This window comes from Parambassis ranga, chromosome 1 (genome assembly GCF_900634625.1).
Source record: "Parambassis ranga chromosome 1, fParRan2.1, whole genome shotgun sequence".
Lineage (NCBI taxonomy): Eukaryota > Metazoa > Chordata > Actinopteri > Ambassidae > Parambassis > Parambassis ranga.
Genome location: NC_041022.1, coordinates 1,038,114 through 1,055,262, shown reverse-complemented (window position 1 = coordinate 1,055,262; position 17,149 = coordinate 1,038,114). Strand labels below are relative to the sequence as shown.

Sequence of the window (17,149 nt, the reverse complement as noted above, 5' to 3'; positions counted from 1 at the left end):
CTCTTCTATTGCGCAGCCGGAAGACATTCAGAGGTGCACACCTCTATCGCCATTGGCTGTTATTTGTTTCCTTCAAAACCTTGGGCGGAAACGAGGATCAAAGTAAAAACATACTTTATAATTCGGCATATTTAAGTAACACGCGTAAGATCATACACTTACATAGTCTGTAAGCGGAACATTCTAAATATGTGTTTGGATGTTTATTTAACAGTAGTTCGCTAAGCCGAGCTGAGATTGATTAGCTGCTAACGTTAGCTACACCAGGTAACCATGGGCAACCATAGCAAGCAGCTAGCTCTCCGTACTAAAACAAAGCGATAACAACTCTAGACGCAGGACGCTGTACCTGTTTGTAGTTTTTAACATTTTGGTTTCCTCTTAATCGTTAAGTCATATAATTGTCTTGCTGTATGTGATCAGCCTATTTATCATGGAGGCGGAAAACGAGTTTTTGCGTGATCAGGGTAAGAACAAACTCATTGCACCCTTTTCATGTTTCTCCATCTGTCGTGTTTATTGTGTCTGTTTTTCTAATGATAATATTTCAAACACCGACCCATTTTGTGAAGAATAAGCTTTTTCATTCATAATCATGGATAAATGTGTCTGTAAGGATTGGATGGTGGTGTTGTGTGTTAAAAGAGAATCCTTTTTGATGAAAGGTGAAAACAGCTTCAAGAAACACAGCTCCATCCATCTGCCTTCTTTATTCAGGCTGATATCAGAATAATTTAGTGTGTGTTCTTGAGTGTATGTCCTTTTGTTCCTAGTGCACAGATTGAATTCTGCTCTCAGTCAGTATCAGTCCAGGCATCACCCTCAGTCCACATCACCTCAGGTATGAAGCCATCATACTAAAGTGTTAATAACTGATATAAGTTTGATATTTTATATTCAGTAAACACGTATTTCTTTCTAGAAATGTTTACTACTGAGCCCTCGTGCGTTGTGCTCCTATCAGCTTGGTTAATGTGTTGTTACATGTTTTACTGTTTGTGTTTTCCTGCTTGATTTTCATTAACTTGTGTTTGATAGGCTGATGAAGCAGGGCGGACGGCGTCTCCAGCACCCTGGATCTCAGATAGAGGGTCAGTTGGACTACAGCATCATACATGACACACATGAATGAAGTGTGACATCATCATTTATCTGTGTTACAGAATAATGGCTCCCCTAATTGCAGAGTATGATCGACATATGGATGAAATGAATGAACAGCTGCAGAGATACCAGGTGAAAAACAATATTTAAACACTGATCAAATGTTCAAACTTGTAAATTATGTTGTAGTAAGATTTATATTATATTATAAAAAAGCTGTAGGCTTATACTTTGCAAGTACTTTTTATGACTGTAAAACGTAGTGTTACAAACTTAAAGACTTTCAAATGTGGTCCTGAGTTTTGAATATCTCATCTACATCTTCATCTTCAGACCTCCTGTTTTGCAGGTGATTTAAAATGCACCATTAAAGCTAATTAACAGGCAGTGTTCATGTGCTTATTTTATGAAAACAGGCACAGATGACAGACGTCAAAGTGAAGCTAGAGCGAGTTGTCAAGGAAAATGAAAGGTAAAAAAATTCTGGTATAGCATCAACGTCGATCAAACATTTTGTCATGAAAGATGCAATTACAGAATATCAGACATTAATTTGTTATGTATGTTTACAGTAAGTGGCTTGGTAATTAGCAGTTTGTGGTTATCTACTACTTTTAAAATAAGTAAAATCACCTTTCATTATATGCTATTGATATCCACCATCTTTTTTTTAGGCTACATGCAGAGCTGAGAGACTCTGTGGAGAAGCAGCTTCATGCCCTCCCCATGACTTCAGGAGTAGAGGGCAGCACACTGGAGGAAGATGCAGTGATCAAAAACCTCCAAGAGCAGCTGCAGCTATCTGAACAGGTGAGCAAATGACCACAGGAGAAGTCAGATGAAGCCCACTCTTCCACATATATATATGTATTCATGTGCATTTATATATAGCTGTATTTTAAATGATTGATGACAGAGAAGGTTTGAATAAACACATGTTTCCATAATATCCATATTTGAGGCAACCAGCATATGTTGCTACATCTGCAGAACATAAAAATGTTGGCAAAAAAGTCTGAGCTTTACTTTAAGTGTGGGTACTAAAGAACTGACATCTCCCACTCTGAAATATTTTTTTGGATGGAAGATGTAACAGAGCCCTGACTAAGATAGAGAGTAGTTGGAATGTGATGTAGCTGCATCGTTCAAAGATTCATTGTGAGTCAGAGGTATATTAGAAGATCAATACAATTCTGATCTTTGTGCATTCAGTAGAGTGCTCAGGGAAGAAACTCCAACCTTTAAACAGTGCTATCTTCACTGTTTTACATGTGCTACATAAAACAAGACACAGCAGGTATATTAACTAATAAAAATATACCCTGTCCAAGAGGTTTTTCCACACCATTATTCTAATAATGTATTTTTTTTTGGATTCAGCGGTGATTCACTCTCTTGCTAATTAAATAAATCATGAGTTGGCTGGGTTTGTTAATGTTTTTAGGAGCGGATGCAAGCCATAGAGCTGTGGCAGAAGACAGCTGAGCAGTTGGACTGCATCCAGCAGGACTACCAGAAAACCATCTCTGACGGACAGGTCCACAATGCTCAGAGACAGCAGCTCAAGGTTGTGTATTCCCAGACACAGAACGTCATTAGTATATCAGCTATATACCACTAGATGGAGCCATTATATTAGAAAGTAATTAAAACCATCTGACCTCAGTTGTTCCTTGAAATAAGCGTGAGGTAATTAGTAGCAGTTAACTTTTGAGTGCTCTTTTTTTCATCACAGGATCAGCTTGAGCTGTTCCAGCCTCACATGTACAAACTCCAAGTGACCAATCAGAATCTGGAATCGGTAAGTGACGGTTCATTAGTGTGTTAAATCACTGCCTCCCAATTAGCCGTGGGATTGAAATGCTGTGCACTTCCCCGAAAGGAATAGTGTTCTAATAATTAATCTTTTATCCAAGTGAATCAGGTCTCTGAATCACTCAGAGCCAGCCAGGACTGTTGTTGTATAATGGACTCTCGGCTCACTCAGTAATCCTCTAAGCTTTTTCTTTTTCCAGCACATAGTGCTGTACACTACCTTCTTCCACTTTAGCGGTTGTCTGTCCTACAGTCACAGAGACAGAAGTTTCAGCCTTACTTGGAGCTAAAGCCTCTTGTGGACATGTTTATTCACATATAAACAAAGAGTGCTGGTGCTTACTGTGACCACAGTTTCTGATGAGATAGTATAGTAACACTATACCTGTATTTCTCTAATGCATTCTTAATGAGAGGGCGAGCCTTGGGCTTTCCTCTCTCTGAGTGCTCATGCAAGCACCAGTCAGATGCAGTGACTGTAAAGGTACAGTCACTGCATCTGAGAACGACCGAGCAGTGAATGACTGACAGAGGCTCCTCAGGGTTTCTTTTAAAGGACATGGAAAGTTTTTAACTGAAAAGTTTGTGTTGACATAAGTTTCAAGCTGTGTGTCATGCCACACAAATGGCAGTCTTGTCTTTCATGCCACACACAGACTAACCAGCAGTTCCTGAAGACGGTGACAGAGCAGGGCACAGAGATGCAGGAGCTACACTGCCAGCTCAGGTAACTAAACACATCGGAAACACAAAGCAGCTGCTGCCAAAGGCCTTGCTCTGTGAATGTACAATACCTGATGAATGCCATGCTTGCGTTACTTTTACACCACAAGTGACTGGGAGGATCTAAATTGTGCTTGAAAGTTAAAGGATTTAGCGAAGTAGCTTATTCATCATATTCAGATAGGAAGCTACAGCCAACAGCTGGTTAGCAGCTCCCTGGACTCTTGCAGTCACTGTCAGATTGCCAGGCAACCAGCAAGAACTCCAAGAAGTCATTGGCCTCAGCCAAGAATCAGGCTGGCACATAAGCCGCCTGTAATGCCACATAACACTTACACTCCTCAGTTTTTGTGTGGGTTATGCTGACCAAATACAACATGCTAATCATGAATTCTGAATGCATCAAGTGTGACTTTTGTTTTGTCTTATAGTCAGACAAAGGCAGAACTTAGAGCAGCCACAGAAAAGGTGGACAGCATGAGCAGATTGTTGAAGAACTGCCAGGAAAAGATCCAGAGACGGGTGAGAACTACATTTTAAGTCTAATGTAGAAACTGAATATTGAAAACATAAAAAGGTAAATAAATCAAAGAAAAATATTTTTTGGCTATTGGGCATTAACTTTAAATTATGTAACGTAATTAGGAAGAAGAGGTGGCCAAAGTTCAGGGGCGAGAGGTTGCAGCCGAGAGATGCCTGCAGGAGCTTCAGGCAGCCTTGAACCAGCTAGAGATCAGGTGAGCACACTGATTACTGACTTGTTATCATTATAGAATAGCAATAGCAGGATATCACTTAGTTATCAAGTAACAGTTCTTGTGATTACGTAAACAATATTGATCTCAAACTTAAAGTTTCCCTCCCCTGTTCTCTTCCCCTTTCTCTGATTTCAGACTAAACGCTGCATCTCAGGAGGCAGAGACGTTTCGCAGAGAGCAGACTGTGTGGGAGAGAAAGGTGGGGGAACTGCAGGCACGCTGCAGCACGCTGGAAGAACAGAGGTACGAGGGTCAGTCCAAAGTCCGGGAGAGTGTTCAAATGGCAGAGGAGGCCAAATTGCAGATGGACCAGGTGACTGCAGTAACTTTGTCTTTTATCATTTTCACTGGCCAAGCTTCCTCTCAACCTGTTCAGCTGCACTGTCCCCTGACAAATCTTCACAGCACTTTACAACTTTGGCCACTGAGAAATGTAGCTGTGCGTGTCTTTACCGCCTCCCTTTAGGCCCTGTTAAGAGAGAAACAGAAGACAGAAGAGCTGGAGAAGGTAAAAGAGGGCATCAATCAGTTGGTCCAGGAGGCTACAGTCCGCACTAAGAAACAGGTGCGGTTTCTATTTATGTTTCTTGATCTGTGTGTGAAAAAAAAATCTGCTTCAAAGCTTCTGCTGAATATATGGCATCATTAGTTGATGATTACAGATATCAAGGAGGACTTTTGGCTAATAGCATTCCTGAAACGTACACAAACCGCAGTCTTTTTGATTTATAATTAGTTTTGCATTGGAGCACAACTCCACCCGTTGCTCTGCCCTACAATTTTGAAGCAGCACGTAAAGCAGGCATTAGCAGAGCATTGCTCTTTCACCCCGCGTAACCTCAGCCAGAGACATGGTGATTAATGCTCTATTAAAGGAGCTTCTTCATCAAGCCCTTCAAACTGTTTAATCCCATTAATGCAGCATAGTATGACTGAGGCCCTGCCTGTCATCTTAGTGTCTGGCTGGCCTTCAACAAGTGATATTTTAAAGAATAACTCTTGATGAATTCTCTAAATCACTGATCTTCCCATGCATTTGCTTTTTACCTTCCAGGTTGTTTTGTCATTGAGTTGGAGGTTAAGTTTAAATAATGCAGCTAAAGAGAGGCAATTTTTTCAACTTAATCGCCTCATCTTCCCCTGATCCTCATTGCATCCTCATGCAGTGTTAAGATAAGCATGCGTAATGAAGAATTAATCCCCAAACTGCTTACAATTGGTAGTCGTACCCTCTTACCTGAGGGCGTAAGTACCACTCAGACTATTAAGTATATCAGGCAGAATTTCCAAAATAAGAGGTATTAGGGTTATTCAGGTTACTGTTTTTGTTTCAAGAGTCACTTTTTCAAGAGTAACCGTTATGCACCCCATAGTGGAGGCCACAACAAAAGCAAACTAATAAGTAGCTAATAAGTATAAATAGCTAGTATCATTTCTTACACATATTACACAAGTGTTATACTTAATTATTAATTATTATTAAAATTTACTATAAAACTTATATGTAAAGGAGCATGTTGAAGGAGGCACACATGTTTTGACTGCAAAGTGCAGTCATCAGCTTCTTTTTTTTTTGGTCCAAAAACAGCCAGATACTGGTAAGGCAAAGCATAGCACTTACACTTTCTAGATCCCTGATTTAACATTTATCTTTAACAGGTGGAAAATGTGCGCAAACAGTGCAATATTCAAATCCAACATATGGCAGAGGAGTTGTCTGCACTGCAGCTGGTAAGAATTTGCCTTGTTCGAAGGACAAGTTCCTTTTGAAAACTTTTTCCCCCCTACCTCTGCTGATTGTGTCTCTAACCAAACCTTCCTCTGAACTCTTTGTGTCCTTTCTTTCCACTTCTCCGTAGGAGTGTGCAGATAAAGAGTCACAGATGGAAAGGTCCCTGCGAGAGAGGAAAGCTGTAGAGGAGGAACTGGAGAAGGTGTCTGTGAAAATATCTGATACTAAACTAAAAGCTGTGCTCCCTGCAGTTCTGATAATGTTTAACTATGGCTTTATGAATGAGCTCTGGCAGTGCCGCTGATCATTTGAATAATGTCTGTGGTGTTTTTGTGGTAGGTGTACAAGGAGGGTAGGGCTGTGCCAGAGTTCAGGAAGATTGATGCTCTTCATCAGAGGTGTCTGGAAGCAGAGCGGTTGAAGACGGACATGAGCCTCACTCTGCAAAAAACTCAGAACAAGCTGAAAAAGATGGAGATGAGGTCAGTGTAACGTAGCTCTGTACAGCTGTATTCAACATAATAGCAGTCCAACATGACTAACCAGATCAAACATTGTTTTTTTTATTATTACATAGCAAAGAATTTACCAGTAGGTGTAGTAGAGTCAGAGAAACCAACAGACCCAACATTGATGATGTGAATGCTTCTGAGTCTGTGTAATTGATTAATTAAGTGAAAGGGGCATGTTCAAAATAATCAGTGAGATCATTCATTATGTGAAGAAACAGGTGTCATTCAGGATGAAGCCAGCACATGTTGTACATGTAATCCTCTCTTAAATCCTGAGAAAGATGGGTCGTGCCAGACATTGTTCAGAAGAACAGCGTGCTTTAATTAAAATTGGAGAGGGGAAAACATAATAAGAAGTGCAGAAAATGATAGGCCGCTCAGCTAAAATGATTTCCAATGCTTTAAAATGGAAAGCCAACAAGAGCTACCATTCAAATGGATCGAACCATAGCCAGAAGGGCAAAGACTCAGCCAATGATCAGCTCCAGGGAGATCAGAGATGATCTGAAGTTACCTGTGAGTCATGTTACAATTAGAAGACGCTTGTGTGAGGCTAATCTATCGCGAGAAGCCCCCACAAAGTCCCTCAAAAAAAAGACATGTGCTGAAGAGGATGCAATTTGCCTAAAGGGAAATGGAGAAACATTTTGTGGACTGATGAAAGAAAGATTGTTCTTTTTGGGTCCGAGGGCCACAGACAGTTTGTCAGACGACCCCCAAACACTGAATTCAAGGCACAGTACACTCTGAAGCCCGTGAAGCATGGCGGTGCAAGCATCATGACATGGGGCTGTTTCTCTTACTATGGTGTCAGGCCTATTTATCTCATACCAGGGATCATGGATCAATTTGCTTATATCAAAATACTTGAAGATGCTGAAGAGGAAATGCCATTGAAATGGGTGTTTCAACAAGACAATGACCCCAAACACACTAGTAAGTGAGCAGCATCTTGGTTCCAGACCAACACAATTAAGGTTATGGAGTGGCCAGCCCAATCCCCGGACCTTAATCCAAGTGGGGTGACATAAAAATGCTGTTTCTGAGGCAAAACCAAGAAATGCAGAGCAATCGTGGAAGGTTGTCAAATCATCCTGGGCTGGAATATCTGTTTGCAGGTGCCAGAAGTTGGTTAACTCAATGCAGCACAGATGTGAAGCAGCTCTCAAAAACAGTGGTTATACAACTAAATATTAGTTTAGTCACTCACAGGAATGCTAAATCTTAACGTTTTTTCAGATTATTGAGTAAATACTTGAGTTTGTAATGAAAAATGTAGACACTGCTATTTTTTTGAACAGCCCATTACCCTTTTTCTTTTATTTTCTATAAAGTAATTCAAGTATTGATATTTTTTTCTTCATGTTTTGATGTAAAATATAATGTGCAGTGTTCCCAATCAATGGAAATAAAAATATAAGGATTTTGAGCTTTATTCACGTTTTAAAAAACACTGCTATTATTTTGCACACAACTGTATGTTTTCTATTTATTTATTAAGTTATAAGTCTTAAAGACAGAAAGTGAACTCCTCCATCTTTGCTCTTCCTCCTTATTCATATGTCCCCTTGCAGCTACAGTGAGGAGCTGTCACGGTGCCAGGAAGAGGTGCAGCGGCTGCAGGGCTCTCTGGCTGCATCCCGGGACGACTGCGTCGGTGTCAGCGAGGAGCGGCTTCAGCTGCAACAGGAGAACATGCAGCTTCGCAGGGAGATGAATGAACTCCGCAAGGCCTCCGTGCTGGTCCAAAAAAAGGCCAAGCAACAGGCAAGGGTGCATGCCAGGAGATCAGTCAACCAGGACAATAATTTGAGAAATGAAATTATTAGTTATCTACAACATTTTATTTTTAAAAATCTAGGAAAGCTAAACTACTTAAAATAGATACAGATGCATGGAATTTGTCTAAAAGATCTACCAATAGAAAAGACTGACTTATATCAAGAGAACATTTGGTTTTTACTGGGGAATGATGAAATGGAAGAAATGCTGCAGGGTGTTAGGTCAAACTGTACAAGCGAAGCAGTGTTGGTCCCCAGGTGACTAGAGGATGGACAGGTTGATAATAAGGAGTTATTTTTAACAAAGAATGGTTCCAATTTAAGCAGCAGAGGCCGAGAGATACTGGTTGTTAAGCTCTTGTAAATTCTGTGTTATGTCTGTCTTTTTTTATTCATTGAGATTTGAATGATCACTTTCACAGACTGTGTTGTCGTCCTCAAGGTTTCACAGATGGAGCAGGAGTACAGCCTGAAGGAGCAGGGCCTCGACGCACGGGTGAGGGAGCTGGAGGACTGCAGCAGGAGCTCTAACGCTGATCTGACGCGTCTCCTTACAGCACAAATGAAGAGCACTCAGCGGTGGAAGGAAGAGGGCAGAAACCTGGTTCAAGTCTTCGAGACTAAAATCACAAGCCTCAGGTAAGAACTTGTTAGTATTGCTAGCATTAGAAAGAACACACAAGATGTGAGATGTGCTTTTAAACACATGTTGAACAGCAATGGTTGCTGACAGCATCTTTAAACGAGTGTGGATTAAAGCAGATTTATGTGTTTATATTGTGATAAAACCCCTGAAAATGTGAGTCACCCTGAATCTAAAAATATGTGTATTATGCCTGCGTGTTGAGAGTTAACTGAGTTATGAGTCACACAGAGAATAGCTTGACGACTTTAATTGCTTCCATGAGCTGTGCATTGCTGCTGCAGCTATCCACAAGGCTGATAAGTGGGCCAAATCACAATGACTTAACTTAAAGGTTTCACCTTGGACAGCTCTCTTTGCCTGTCCATCCCCCTGCCTGTGGCGTAAAATAATAGGAAGCAATGTGGTGTTAAAAAAAACAAGTAGAATGAGCCATGCAAAATAAAGTTTATAATGAAAACCAATCTTATGTAATAGGGCTGTAATCTCCCAGGCGACTGGTCGACTTATTGGTCGATGCGTTCTGGCTCGACCAAAATTCTGATTGGTCAACTTTTTGCAGCGTTAATTTTATCAGGAGGAATGTACCAAGGGCTGATGGGGGTGTTTTCGGCTCACCCGTTTCACAGGTAACAGTCGGTCTTTGAACACCCCCCTTGTTTTCACTACTTTGGTTTAGCCCGACCCACTAGAGACAGAGAGTACCGGCCGGTGGTTTGCTGAATATTTATGTATTTGTGGGTATATTTTTGGCAAATCCAGAGCTATGCACGTGATGTAAAACGCCGTCAGAGCCGACAGACTCGAGTGTGTAATTAATTTCAGCGCAAAATAATCAGGTCAAAACAATGTAATAACAAGCAAATACATTACTACTCTTTGTAGTCTTTATGTTACTTATAATTAGTTAAACTTTCCTGCTTCACCCTCCCCACCGTAGTCAGGACAGAGGAGTGATACAGCTCCAGGGACGAGCAGCTGTATTCTCCTATTCTTCGCGCTGTACATAAAGTAATTAAATAATAAATCACTCCTCTCTCGAGCCAACAACTTTCACTTCTTCTCTCCCACTCCTACACATGTATAGCTACCCCCCCCTCCCCCGATTAGTCGATTTTTAGTCAAAACTTAAGGGTTTCAGTCGACCAAGACTTTCTTTGGTTGATTACAGCCCTGTTATGTAAGCTACCGATTTCTAAAATTAAAGTAGAAATGTATAAACCCGGCACTCTGCAGTTCACATCAAATCAGATGATCCAGATACCTCCCTGCCTAAGGACTAAATTGTTTCAGTTTATCACCAACACAGAGACAAAGACCAAGGCAACAGATGAGGTGGAGCAACAAACATTTTGATAACAGCGGAACAAAATAAATTTGTTTAGCCCTCAGCGACAGCTGTGCTACACTGAGATGTACTGGAAACACGGAAGTGCTAAAGTTTTCTAGATGTTTTTGTTGCCTCTTATTTTTTTAATGTGTGTTCCAGGGCAGAGCTGAATCGGCAGAAGCAGCGTTCACATGAGCTAGAGGTGCAGCTTGACACTGACCACAGCACCATTGTGGAGGTTTGTTAACAGATGTATTTTTAGAATAATGTAACTGATCACTCTTCAAATAATTGTACATTTTTCCCACATAGAAGATCACCACGAGTATAAAATTATTGATGGGAGGAAATGTTTTACAGGAAACAGTTATTTAGCATCATGAATGTTGGATTCTAAGAATTCAGGAAAGTGGTCCTCGTGGAGACAAAGACAATATATGAGATTAGTTTGTCTCATATATTGCATTTGTTTACAGAATGGTCATTTACATTTTAGAAGTACAGTTGGCAAGAATTACATTTTTCGTGTGGTAGATAAAATGCTTGTTTTTGTTCAGACGTTAATGAGTCTAAGACTAAAGTCTCCCTATGGGAGTAGGTAGCAATATTTGCACCACAGGATTTTTCTTTCTCTGTGTTACTAATAATATGTGTGTGTGTGTGTGTCTGTGTGTGTGTGTGTGTGTGTGTGTGTGTGTGTGTGCAGTATGAGAGACAGCTAGCAGAACATCAAGAGAAGACAAATCGTCTGCAGAGACGACTGACCCAAGCTGAACAGAGGGCGGCTACTGCGGCACAGCAGGTAGTGATAACTTGTGTATGTGGCCGGTGTTCAGGCCCCACGACAGTGCGACTGTGCTGAAGTGTGTGTTTGTTTTACAGCTGACCGTTCTGACATCACAGAGAAGAAAAGCATCCATCGATAATAGAGAAGCTTTGTGATGATTAAACAACATTGTGCAATAATACATTTAATGTATTTGTGTCTTCAGTTCAGTTGCTAGTTCAAGATTTTGGCCAAAGGCAAAAGCTCCACATGTTCCAGTGCTGCACTGAATATTTTATTGATCAGTCTGAACTGTTGGGACGATGGGATAATGTAAAATATCATCACTACAGAAAACATGTACAGTTTTTTTTATTGTGTTTATTTATATGAATAAAATTCCATCCTTTGTGTCTAAAGATTTGTTGACTGTTTTTTTTCAAGGAGAAAATTAAAACGCTAAAACCAGAAACAGTATTTGGCAGCGGTGCATGCCGGGAGAGCGCTGTGTTGCTAGGCCTAGCTAGCAGCAGTCTGTCTGTCTGCGGGTCTGTCTATCCCGGTATTTTTATTTTTAAGTTCTATTTGAGACGCTCTGGGGCTGACTTTTTTGGAACGATAAACATATTTAAACATTGTTTAATGATTATGCTCATTCAAGGCAGCAGTGTTCACGGATATCGAGTTAATTTTTTAAAAAGATTGCAAAGATGTTTCGTAGCCTACGTCACGGTACATTAATGCTAATTAGCTAAGTGTATTTTTAATATATTCGGAATGACACCGGTGACAACAAAAGTGATATTTTGTGTTTAATCTTTAAAGGTGAAGGTTGCACTGCCACAGCCAAGGCCTCAGGGAATCCAGAGCTAACCACAGCTAATATAATAATGTTTAAATGCAATAGTTTGTAAAGTGTAGAAGAAGTCTGGCACTTTAAACGAACAAGCCAGCCCAGCCCCTACACAGGCATGTAATCTGAGGCCTCATTGTGAGATTGTGCTTTGCCTGAGTTCAGTACCGACAGGTGGGTGAGCTGGCCACCACGCCGGGCCACCAGGACAGGCCGGGTTAAAGGCCGGGTTAAAGGCCGGGTTAAAGTCAGCCAACGCCAGAGCCACACGCCAGGCGTGGACAGCCTCAGGCGGTAAGCACTGGTAAATCTAACGAGGGTTGGATCACCTTATCTGTAACACTTCTGCAAGGCATTGTTGTTATGAGTTGTTTACCAGTTTGCAGCACAATGAGTAACACAAGCTGAACACAACGTTCAGCTTGAACATGCCCATATCATGGTCAAGTCGTGCAAACTGACTGTCGTTCGCTTGTTGAGGCTGATGATGGTTCATTCTGTCTCACAGATTTGGCCTATTTTTAAAAAGCGCCGGAGTTATACCACAGTAAGCAGAAGGAGGCGCTACCCATCCAACAGAAGAGACATCTTGGCTTACTGCTTGTGTCTTCGCCTCTCCGTCGTCTGGAGGTCAGAAGTAGCTTTTGTTGTACATTTTGCATAAACATGAGTGCAGGGAGCTACTTCTTGCTGTAATTAAACCTCAATAAAAAATTGTGATTGAAGGAATAAATAATTTCCTGTATAAACATGTGTTGAATGAACACTTTGTTTCTATCCCCTTCAGGATGTCAATGAGATGCTCGCACAGCTGGCTAAGAGAAAGCTAGATCCCTTGATTGCTGAGGCCAGGGAGGCTCAGTTTGAACTGGAATCCAGTCCCTCTACTGCAGCCGAGTTGGCTGACTACATCATCTTCCTGGATAAGATACAGGAGAGGGTAAGAGGTACATTTTTAATAGTCACATTGTATGTTTTTGTAATAAATTTTATAAATAAATAAATAAAATTAAACTTTCTTACAGTGTGAAGTAATGAAGCTATCATCAACTACTCTCAGTGTTGCTATCCCTATTTTCTCCAATCCACTAGATTGCAGTGCTAGAGGCAGAGCAGGAGACCAAGTGCAAATTGTTCAACCTCATTGACCAGTACTCGGCTTGCAGCAGTGCATTAACTCATTGCACACTGCCATTGACAAAGCAGCTGCAGAACGGTTCACCAGCATGAACACGTTTTCCAGCTGTCTGCAAAAAGACATAAACAAACTGCTGCAAGATGTCCAGTCAGTCTTGCTTAAGGTACACGGAGAAGTTGTTTCTGTCTCTATATCTAATAATGAGGATCCTGTATTTGGTTTGCTTACAACACAAATATTCTGGACTTTGAGCATGGTACTGGTTTTATTTGACTGTCTTGTACTTTGATGTGTAGACTCCACAAATCCTGGACAACAATGCAGACCCCTCCCAAGTACGTCCATTGCTAGAGGAGATCCAGATTTCCATTGATGAGCTGCAGGCCCAGGCATCCACCTAAAGGTGCTCTAGTTCTTGACATTCATAAAAGAAATGCTCTAGGTTCTTTTCATCATATCATTTTATGCTGTGTTGTATCAGTCAACATGCAAACCAGTTGAACCCAAAATACAGTCGTTATCACTCTGCCCTGTGGTTATATAAAGGTGGAGGTGACCAAGTTTGATGCTTTGGATGACCTAACCGCCCAGTTCAAGCTGAAACAGCTGCTTTGGGACTCTCTGGAGGAGTGGGACTCTTTACAGGATGGATGGTTGCAGGTGAGACTTACAAGTGCATTCTACATGTAAGCCTGAACATGATTGCAGTATAATGAACAGAACTACTGTATGTCGACAGCTCTTACCTTATTCTAAGCTCTTCATGTCCTTCTTTGTTAACTCATCCCCAGAGCACCCTTGAGCAACTTGACCTGGAGCACTTAAGCACACAAGTCAACAAATACAGTACGTCAACCAGCTGGAGAAGGGTCTGCCACATAACAATTTACTGCCGCGTCTGAAGGCCAAGGTGGAAGTCATGAAGCAGAGGGTGATGTGCAGTTTGTGTTGTGTGTAGCATAAAGATATTACCACAAATCTGAAATAGCACTTTATTAAGGTATGAATCAGAATCAGAATGACTTTATTTATCCCAGAGGGGAAATTCTCGTTTTGTTACAGACAATAGAAATTAAAGATAACTTGAAGTATGAAATAGAAATATATGATATCTAAATACCTAGACAGCATTTAAATCCCTGAGTTGTATCTAAAGAACATATTTACTGCTGTATAAAAACCTTAGTTAGTAAAGAGCCTGACATGAATGTACCAGTATGAATGTACAGTGTCTGAGTGACTGTTACAGTTCAGAGTTCAGTAGTTTGATTGAAACAGGCAGGAATGACTTCCTGTGTCTCTCAGTGGTGCATCGTGGGAGTCGGAGTCTGTTGCTGAACGAGCTCCTGTAGCTGATCAGTATAGTCTTTATTTTGGACCACGTCCTCCTCTGACACACCTCTGTCAGAGAGTCCAGGTCCTCTCCTACAACATGGCCACCTTCCTGGTGATTCTGTTGAGTCTGTTTATGCATGGACTGAAATATCGTCACTATTGCTTTTTTTAGCTAAATCATACCCATGTGTATCTATTCAGCTCCCTGTGATCACTGATCTACGCAACCCATGTATAAAACCTGACCACTGGAAGATGCTGGAATCTATTGTGCAGACCTCACTGAGTGTGGGTGAACTTACTCTAGCTGCTTTGGAGGAGCTCAATGTCTTCTGGTTTGGCCCAGAAATACAGGAGGTAAAATAATGTAAAGGTGTCAATAAAGATCATCATCAGAACTCTCTTCTCTCACTCTCTCTGACTCTTGAATTGATGTAGATGGGTTTTACTGTCTGCTTGCCAGCTCTTTGGGCCTGTGTCTTCTTCATCTAACTCATTTGTGACTTTTCAGATCTCAGGCCAGGCTTCAGGAGAGGCATCTGTGGAAACCGTCATTGCAAAGGTGTGTGGACTACAAAGAGTTAACATCCTCAGGATAAACTGTAGAAGTCCATATTAATGCCTGTTTAATGTGACTTATCCCATGTTCTGCTTTGCACCCACATGTTCTGATGTGGGTCTAAATTTTGCTGTTGTCACATACAGAGACTTATGACATTTGAAACACAAGAAAGATTTTTACTGGTATTTCTTAAAGTAGGATCCCTAGCGAAAAACATTATTAGTTGTTATGGTAGAGGCTGGCGTGATTTATACCCAAGTAAAAATGAATAGTTCAGCTCTTTGTGTTTTCTTATCAACAGAAAATATATATACATCTGGTAAATAAGAATCCACAGCAAGAAGACATGTTCAGTAACTTTGCTTTAGGAGTGCAGTTTGGTGAAAATCTGAATCTTAGACAGAACCAGGTCAACTTTATCCTGCTTCTACTGTTAATTTATTGTGGCTGTAGTGTCATACTTCACTGCACTGCCTGACTTTATTATTATTATACATTTAAAGTATGTTTATTCACTCATAACCACTCTGGATTCAGAATTCAAGGTTCAGTTTTTGAGGAGACAGAAGTTATTTATTTCAAACCTTCCATTAATTAATCTCATGCTGTTTGACGTCGCTTAATGCAGGCGGAGGATACATGGAGGACCACAGAGTTCACAGTGCTCTCTCATGGGGACTCCAACCAAGTTTTTATCTTAGGAAGCACAGATGATATCCAGGTGCTAACATGCAGCTTTCACACACACTCTTTTGTAAAACAAAAGTAATGTTTCAAGTGTTAAGTCGTGTCTTTCTGTGTTTGTTTACTATAAAGGTTCAGCTCGATGACAGCATGTGGGTACAGTAGTGTTTTCGCGTTAACTAGCTCCTATCAAGCCCAGAGTGGAAAAATTGCTGAGACAGCTGACCCTCTCTAATCAAACAGTGGTAAGGGGTTAAAAATAGAATTGCACAGAGTGATATTTAAATGACTTGAAGCGATTCTTCTCTAGATAGTAAAGGCTCATTTGGTTCACTGAATACAGATTATTTTACTCACATTGGATTTGTCTTCAAATGTTACACAGCAGCGCTCTCTAGTGGCCACAAATATGAATTCAAAGTACAAAAATATGCTTTGTCAGTGTTCACTGAGTTCACTATTTCAGTTCAGGGCAGTGCTGCATATACATTATTCGTCTACTATTTTTTTCCTGCTCACATACTACAAGACTACTGTCTTGCGTTTACTGTCGTTTCCAGGATGAGTGGTTTGCATGCCAAAGGAATTGGTTATACCTTCAGAGCATCTTCCTGGCCCCAGACATCCAGAGACAGCTGCCGGCTGGATCCAAGATGTTTCTTAAGGTGGACAAATCTTGGAAAGAGATCATGGAAAAGGTCCATAAGATGCCCAATGCACTTAAAGCTGCCACTCAGCCTGGTAGGTGACCTGCAGTATACAAGGAAAGCAGAAAATTTGACTCTTTGTCATGTTGCATAACTCTGCCTTTTTAAATTCCACACGGATCTTTTGGAAACTTTTCAGCACAATAACTCTCTTTTGGGTGAGATACAGAAGTGTCTGGAAGCTTACCTGGAGCCCAAGAGGGTCATTTTCCCAAGGTGCTGAACATTTTAGAATTTATTTTTGCATGTGCACAAAGTGTATTCAGTGCATCGATATTCATCCTTTTTTCCTAACCTGCAGATTTTACTTCCTCTCCAATGATGAGCTGCTAAAGATACTGGCTCAGACCCTCAGGCGGTGCAGCCCCACCTCAGGAAGTGTTTTGATGCCATTGCACGACTAGAGTTTGCTTTGCTGTCTGAAGAATCTTCTGATGCTGCGGTGCCTGGTGACTGCTGGAAACCAAGAGACCATATACAGCAAAAAACATCCTGAGTATGGTGTCCCCTGAGGGAGAGAAGGTTAGATTTGAGTCACCACAGCATCTTTGGTCTTTATTCTCTGTGACTGTATTCCCCCCTGTAATTCCTTTGCTCCAGTCCTTGCTTAAAGGGACTGCCCTAGTACTGTGTACTTGGAAATTTGAGCAATTTATATAAAGCACCACTTTTTTCCACACTTAGCAGTGCTAAAGATGTGTTAGAA

At 41.0% G+C, this 17,149-nt stretch overlaps 1 protein-coding gene and 1 pseudogene across 2 annotated transcripts; both read left to right on the top strand.

The window, feature by feature from the left end:
* The first annotated feature begins 44 nt into the window (after positions 1-44).
* On the top strand, positions 45-11,455 carry LOC114443292 (sodium channel and clathrin linker 1-like). Of its 2 annotated transcripts, XM_028417207.1 has the most exons (22): positions 45-102; positions 424-467; positions 774-841; positions 1,039-1,091; positions 1,164-1,236; positions 1,521-1,576; positions 1,779-1,914; positions 2,549-2,671; positions 2,840-2,905; positions 3,576-3,646; positions 4,074-4,164; positions 4,288-4,379; positions 4,536-4,713; positions 4,867-4,965; positions 6,060-6,131; positions 6,260-6,334; positions 6,472-6,614; positions 8,219-8,411; positions 8,868-9,064; positions 10,558-10,636; positions 11,105-11,200; positions 11,281-11,455. In XM_028417207.1, the coding sequence occupies exons 2-22, from the start codon at positions 434-436 to the stop codon at positions 11,338-11,340; spliced, it is 2,055 nt and encodes a 684-aa protein (XP_028273008.1). In that variant the 5' UTR covers positions 45-102; positions 424-433; the 3' UTR covers positions 11,341-11,455. The 2 variants fall into 2 exon arrangements, with proteins under 2 accessions (XP_028273008.1, XP_028273017.1); XM_028417216.1 differs by lacking the exon at positions 424-467.
* Positions 11,456-11,874: 419 nt separating this feature from the next.
* Positions 11,875-17,149, top strand: part of LOC114445048 (dynein heavy chain 6, axonemal-like) — a 42,405-nt pseudogene continuing 37,130 nt past the window's right edge.

Coding starts and splice junctions, on each gene's coding strand:
- LOC114443292 (XM_028417207.1), top strand. CDS start 434: ATGGAGGCGGAAAACGAGTTTTTGCGTGATCAGG. Junction 3,647..4,073: donor GAGCTACACTGCCAGCTCAG/GTAACTAAACAC, acceptor TTTGTCTTATAG/TCAGACAAAGGCAGAACTTA. Junction 6,335..6,471: donor TAGAGGAGGAACTGGAGAAG/GTGTCTGTGAAA, acceptor TTTTTGTGGTAG/GTGTACAAGGAGGGTAGGGC.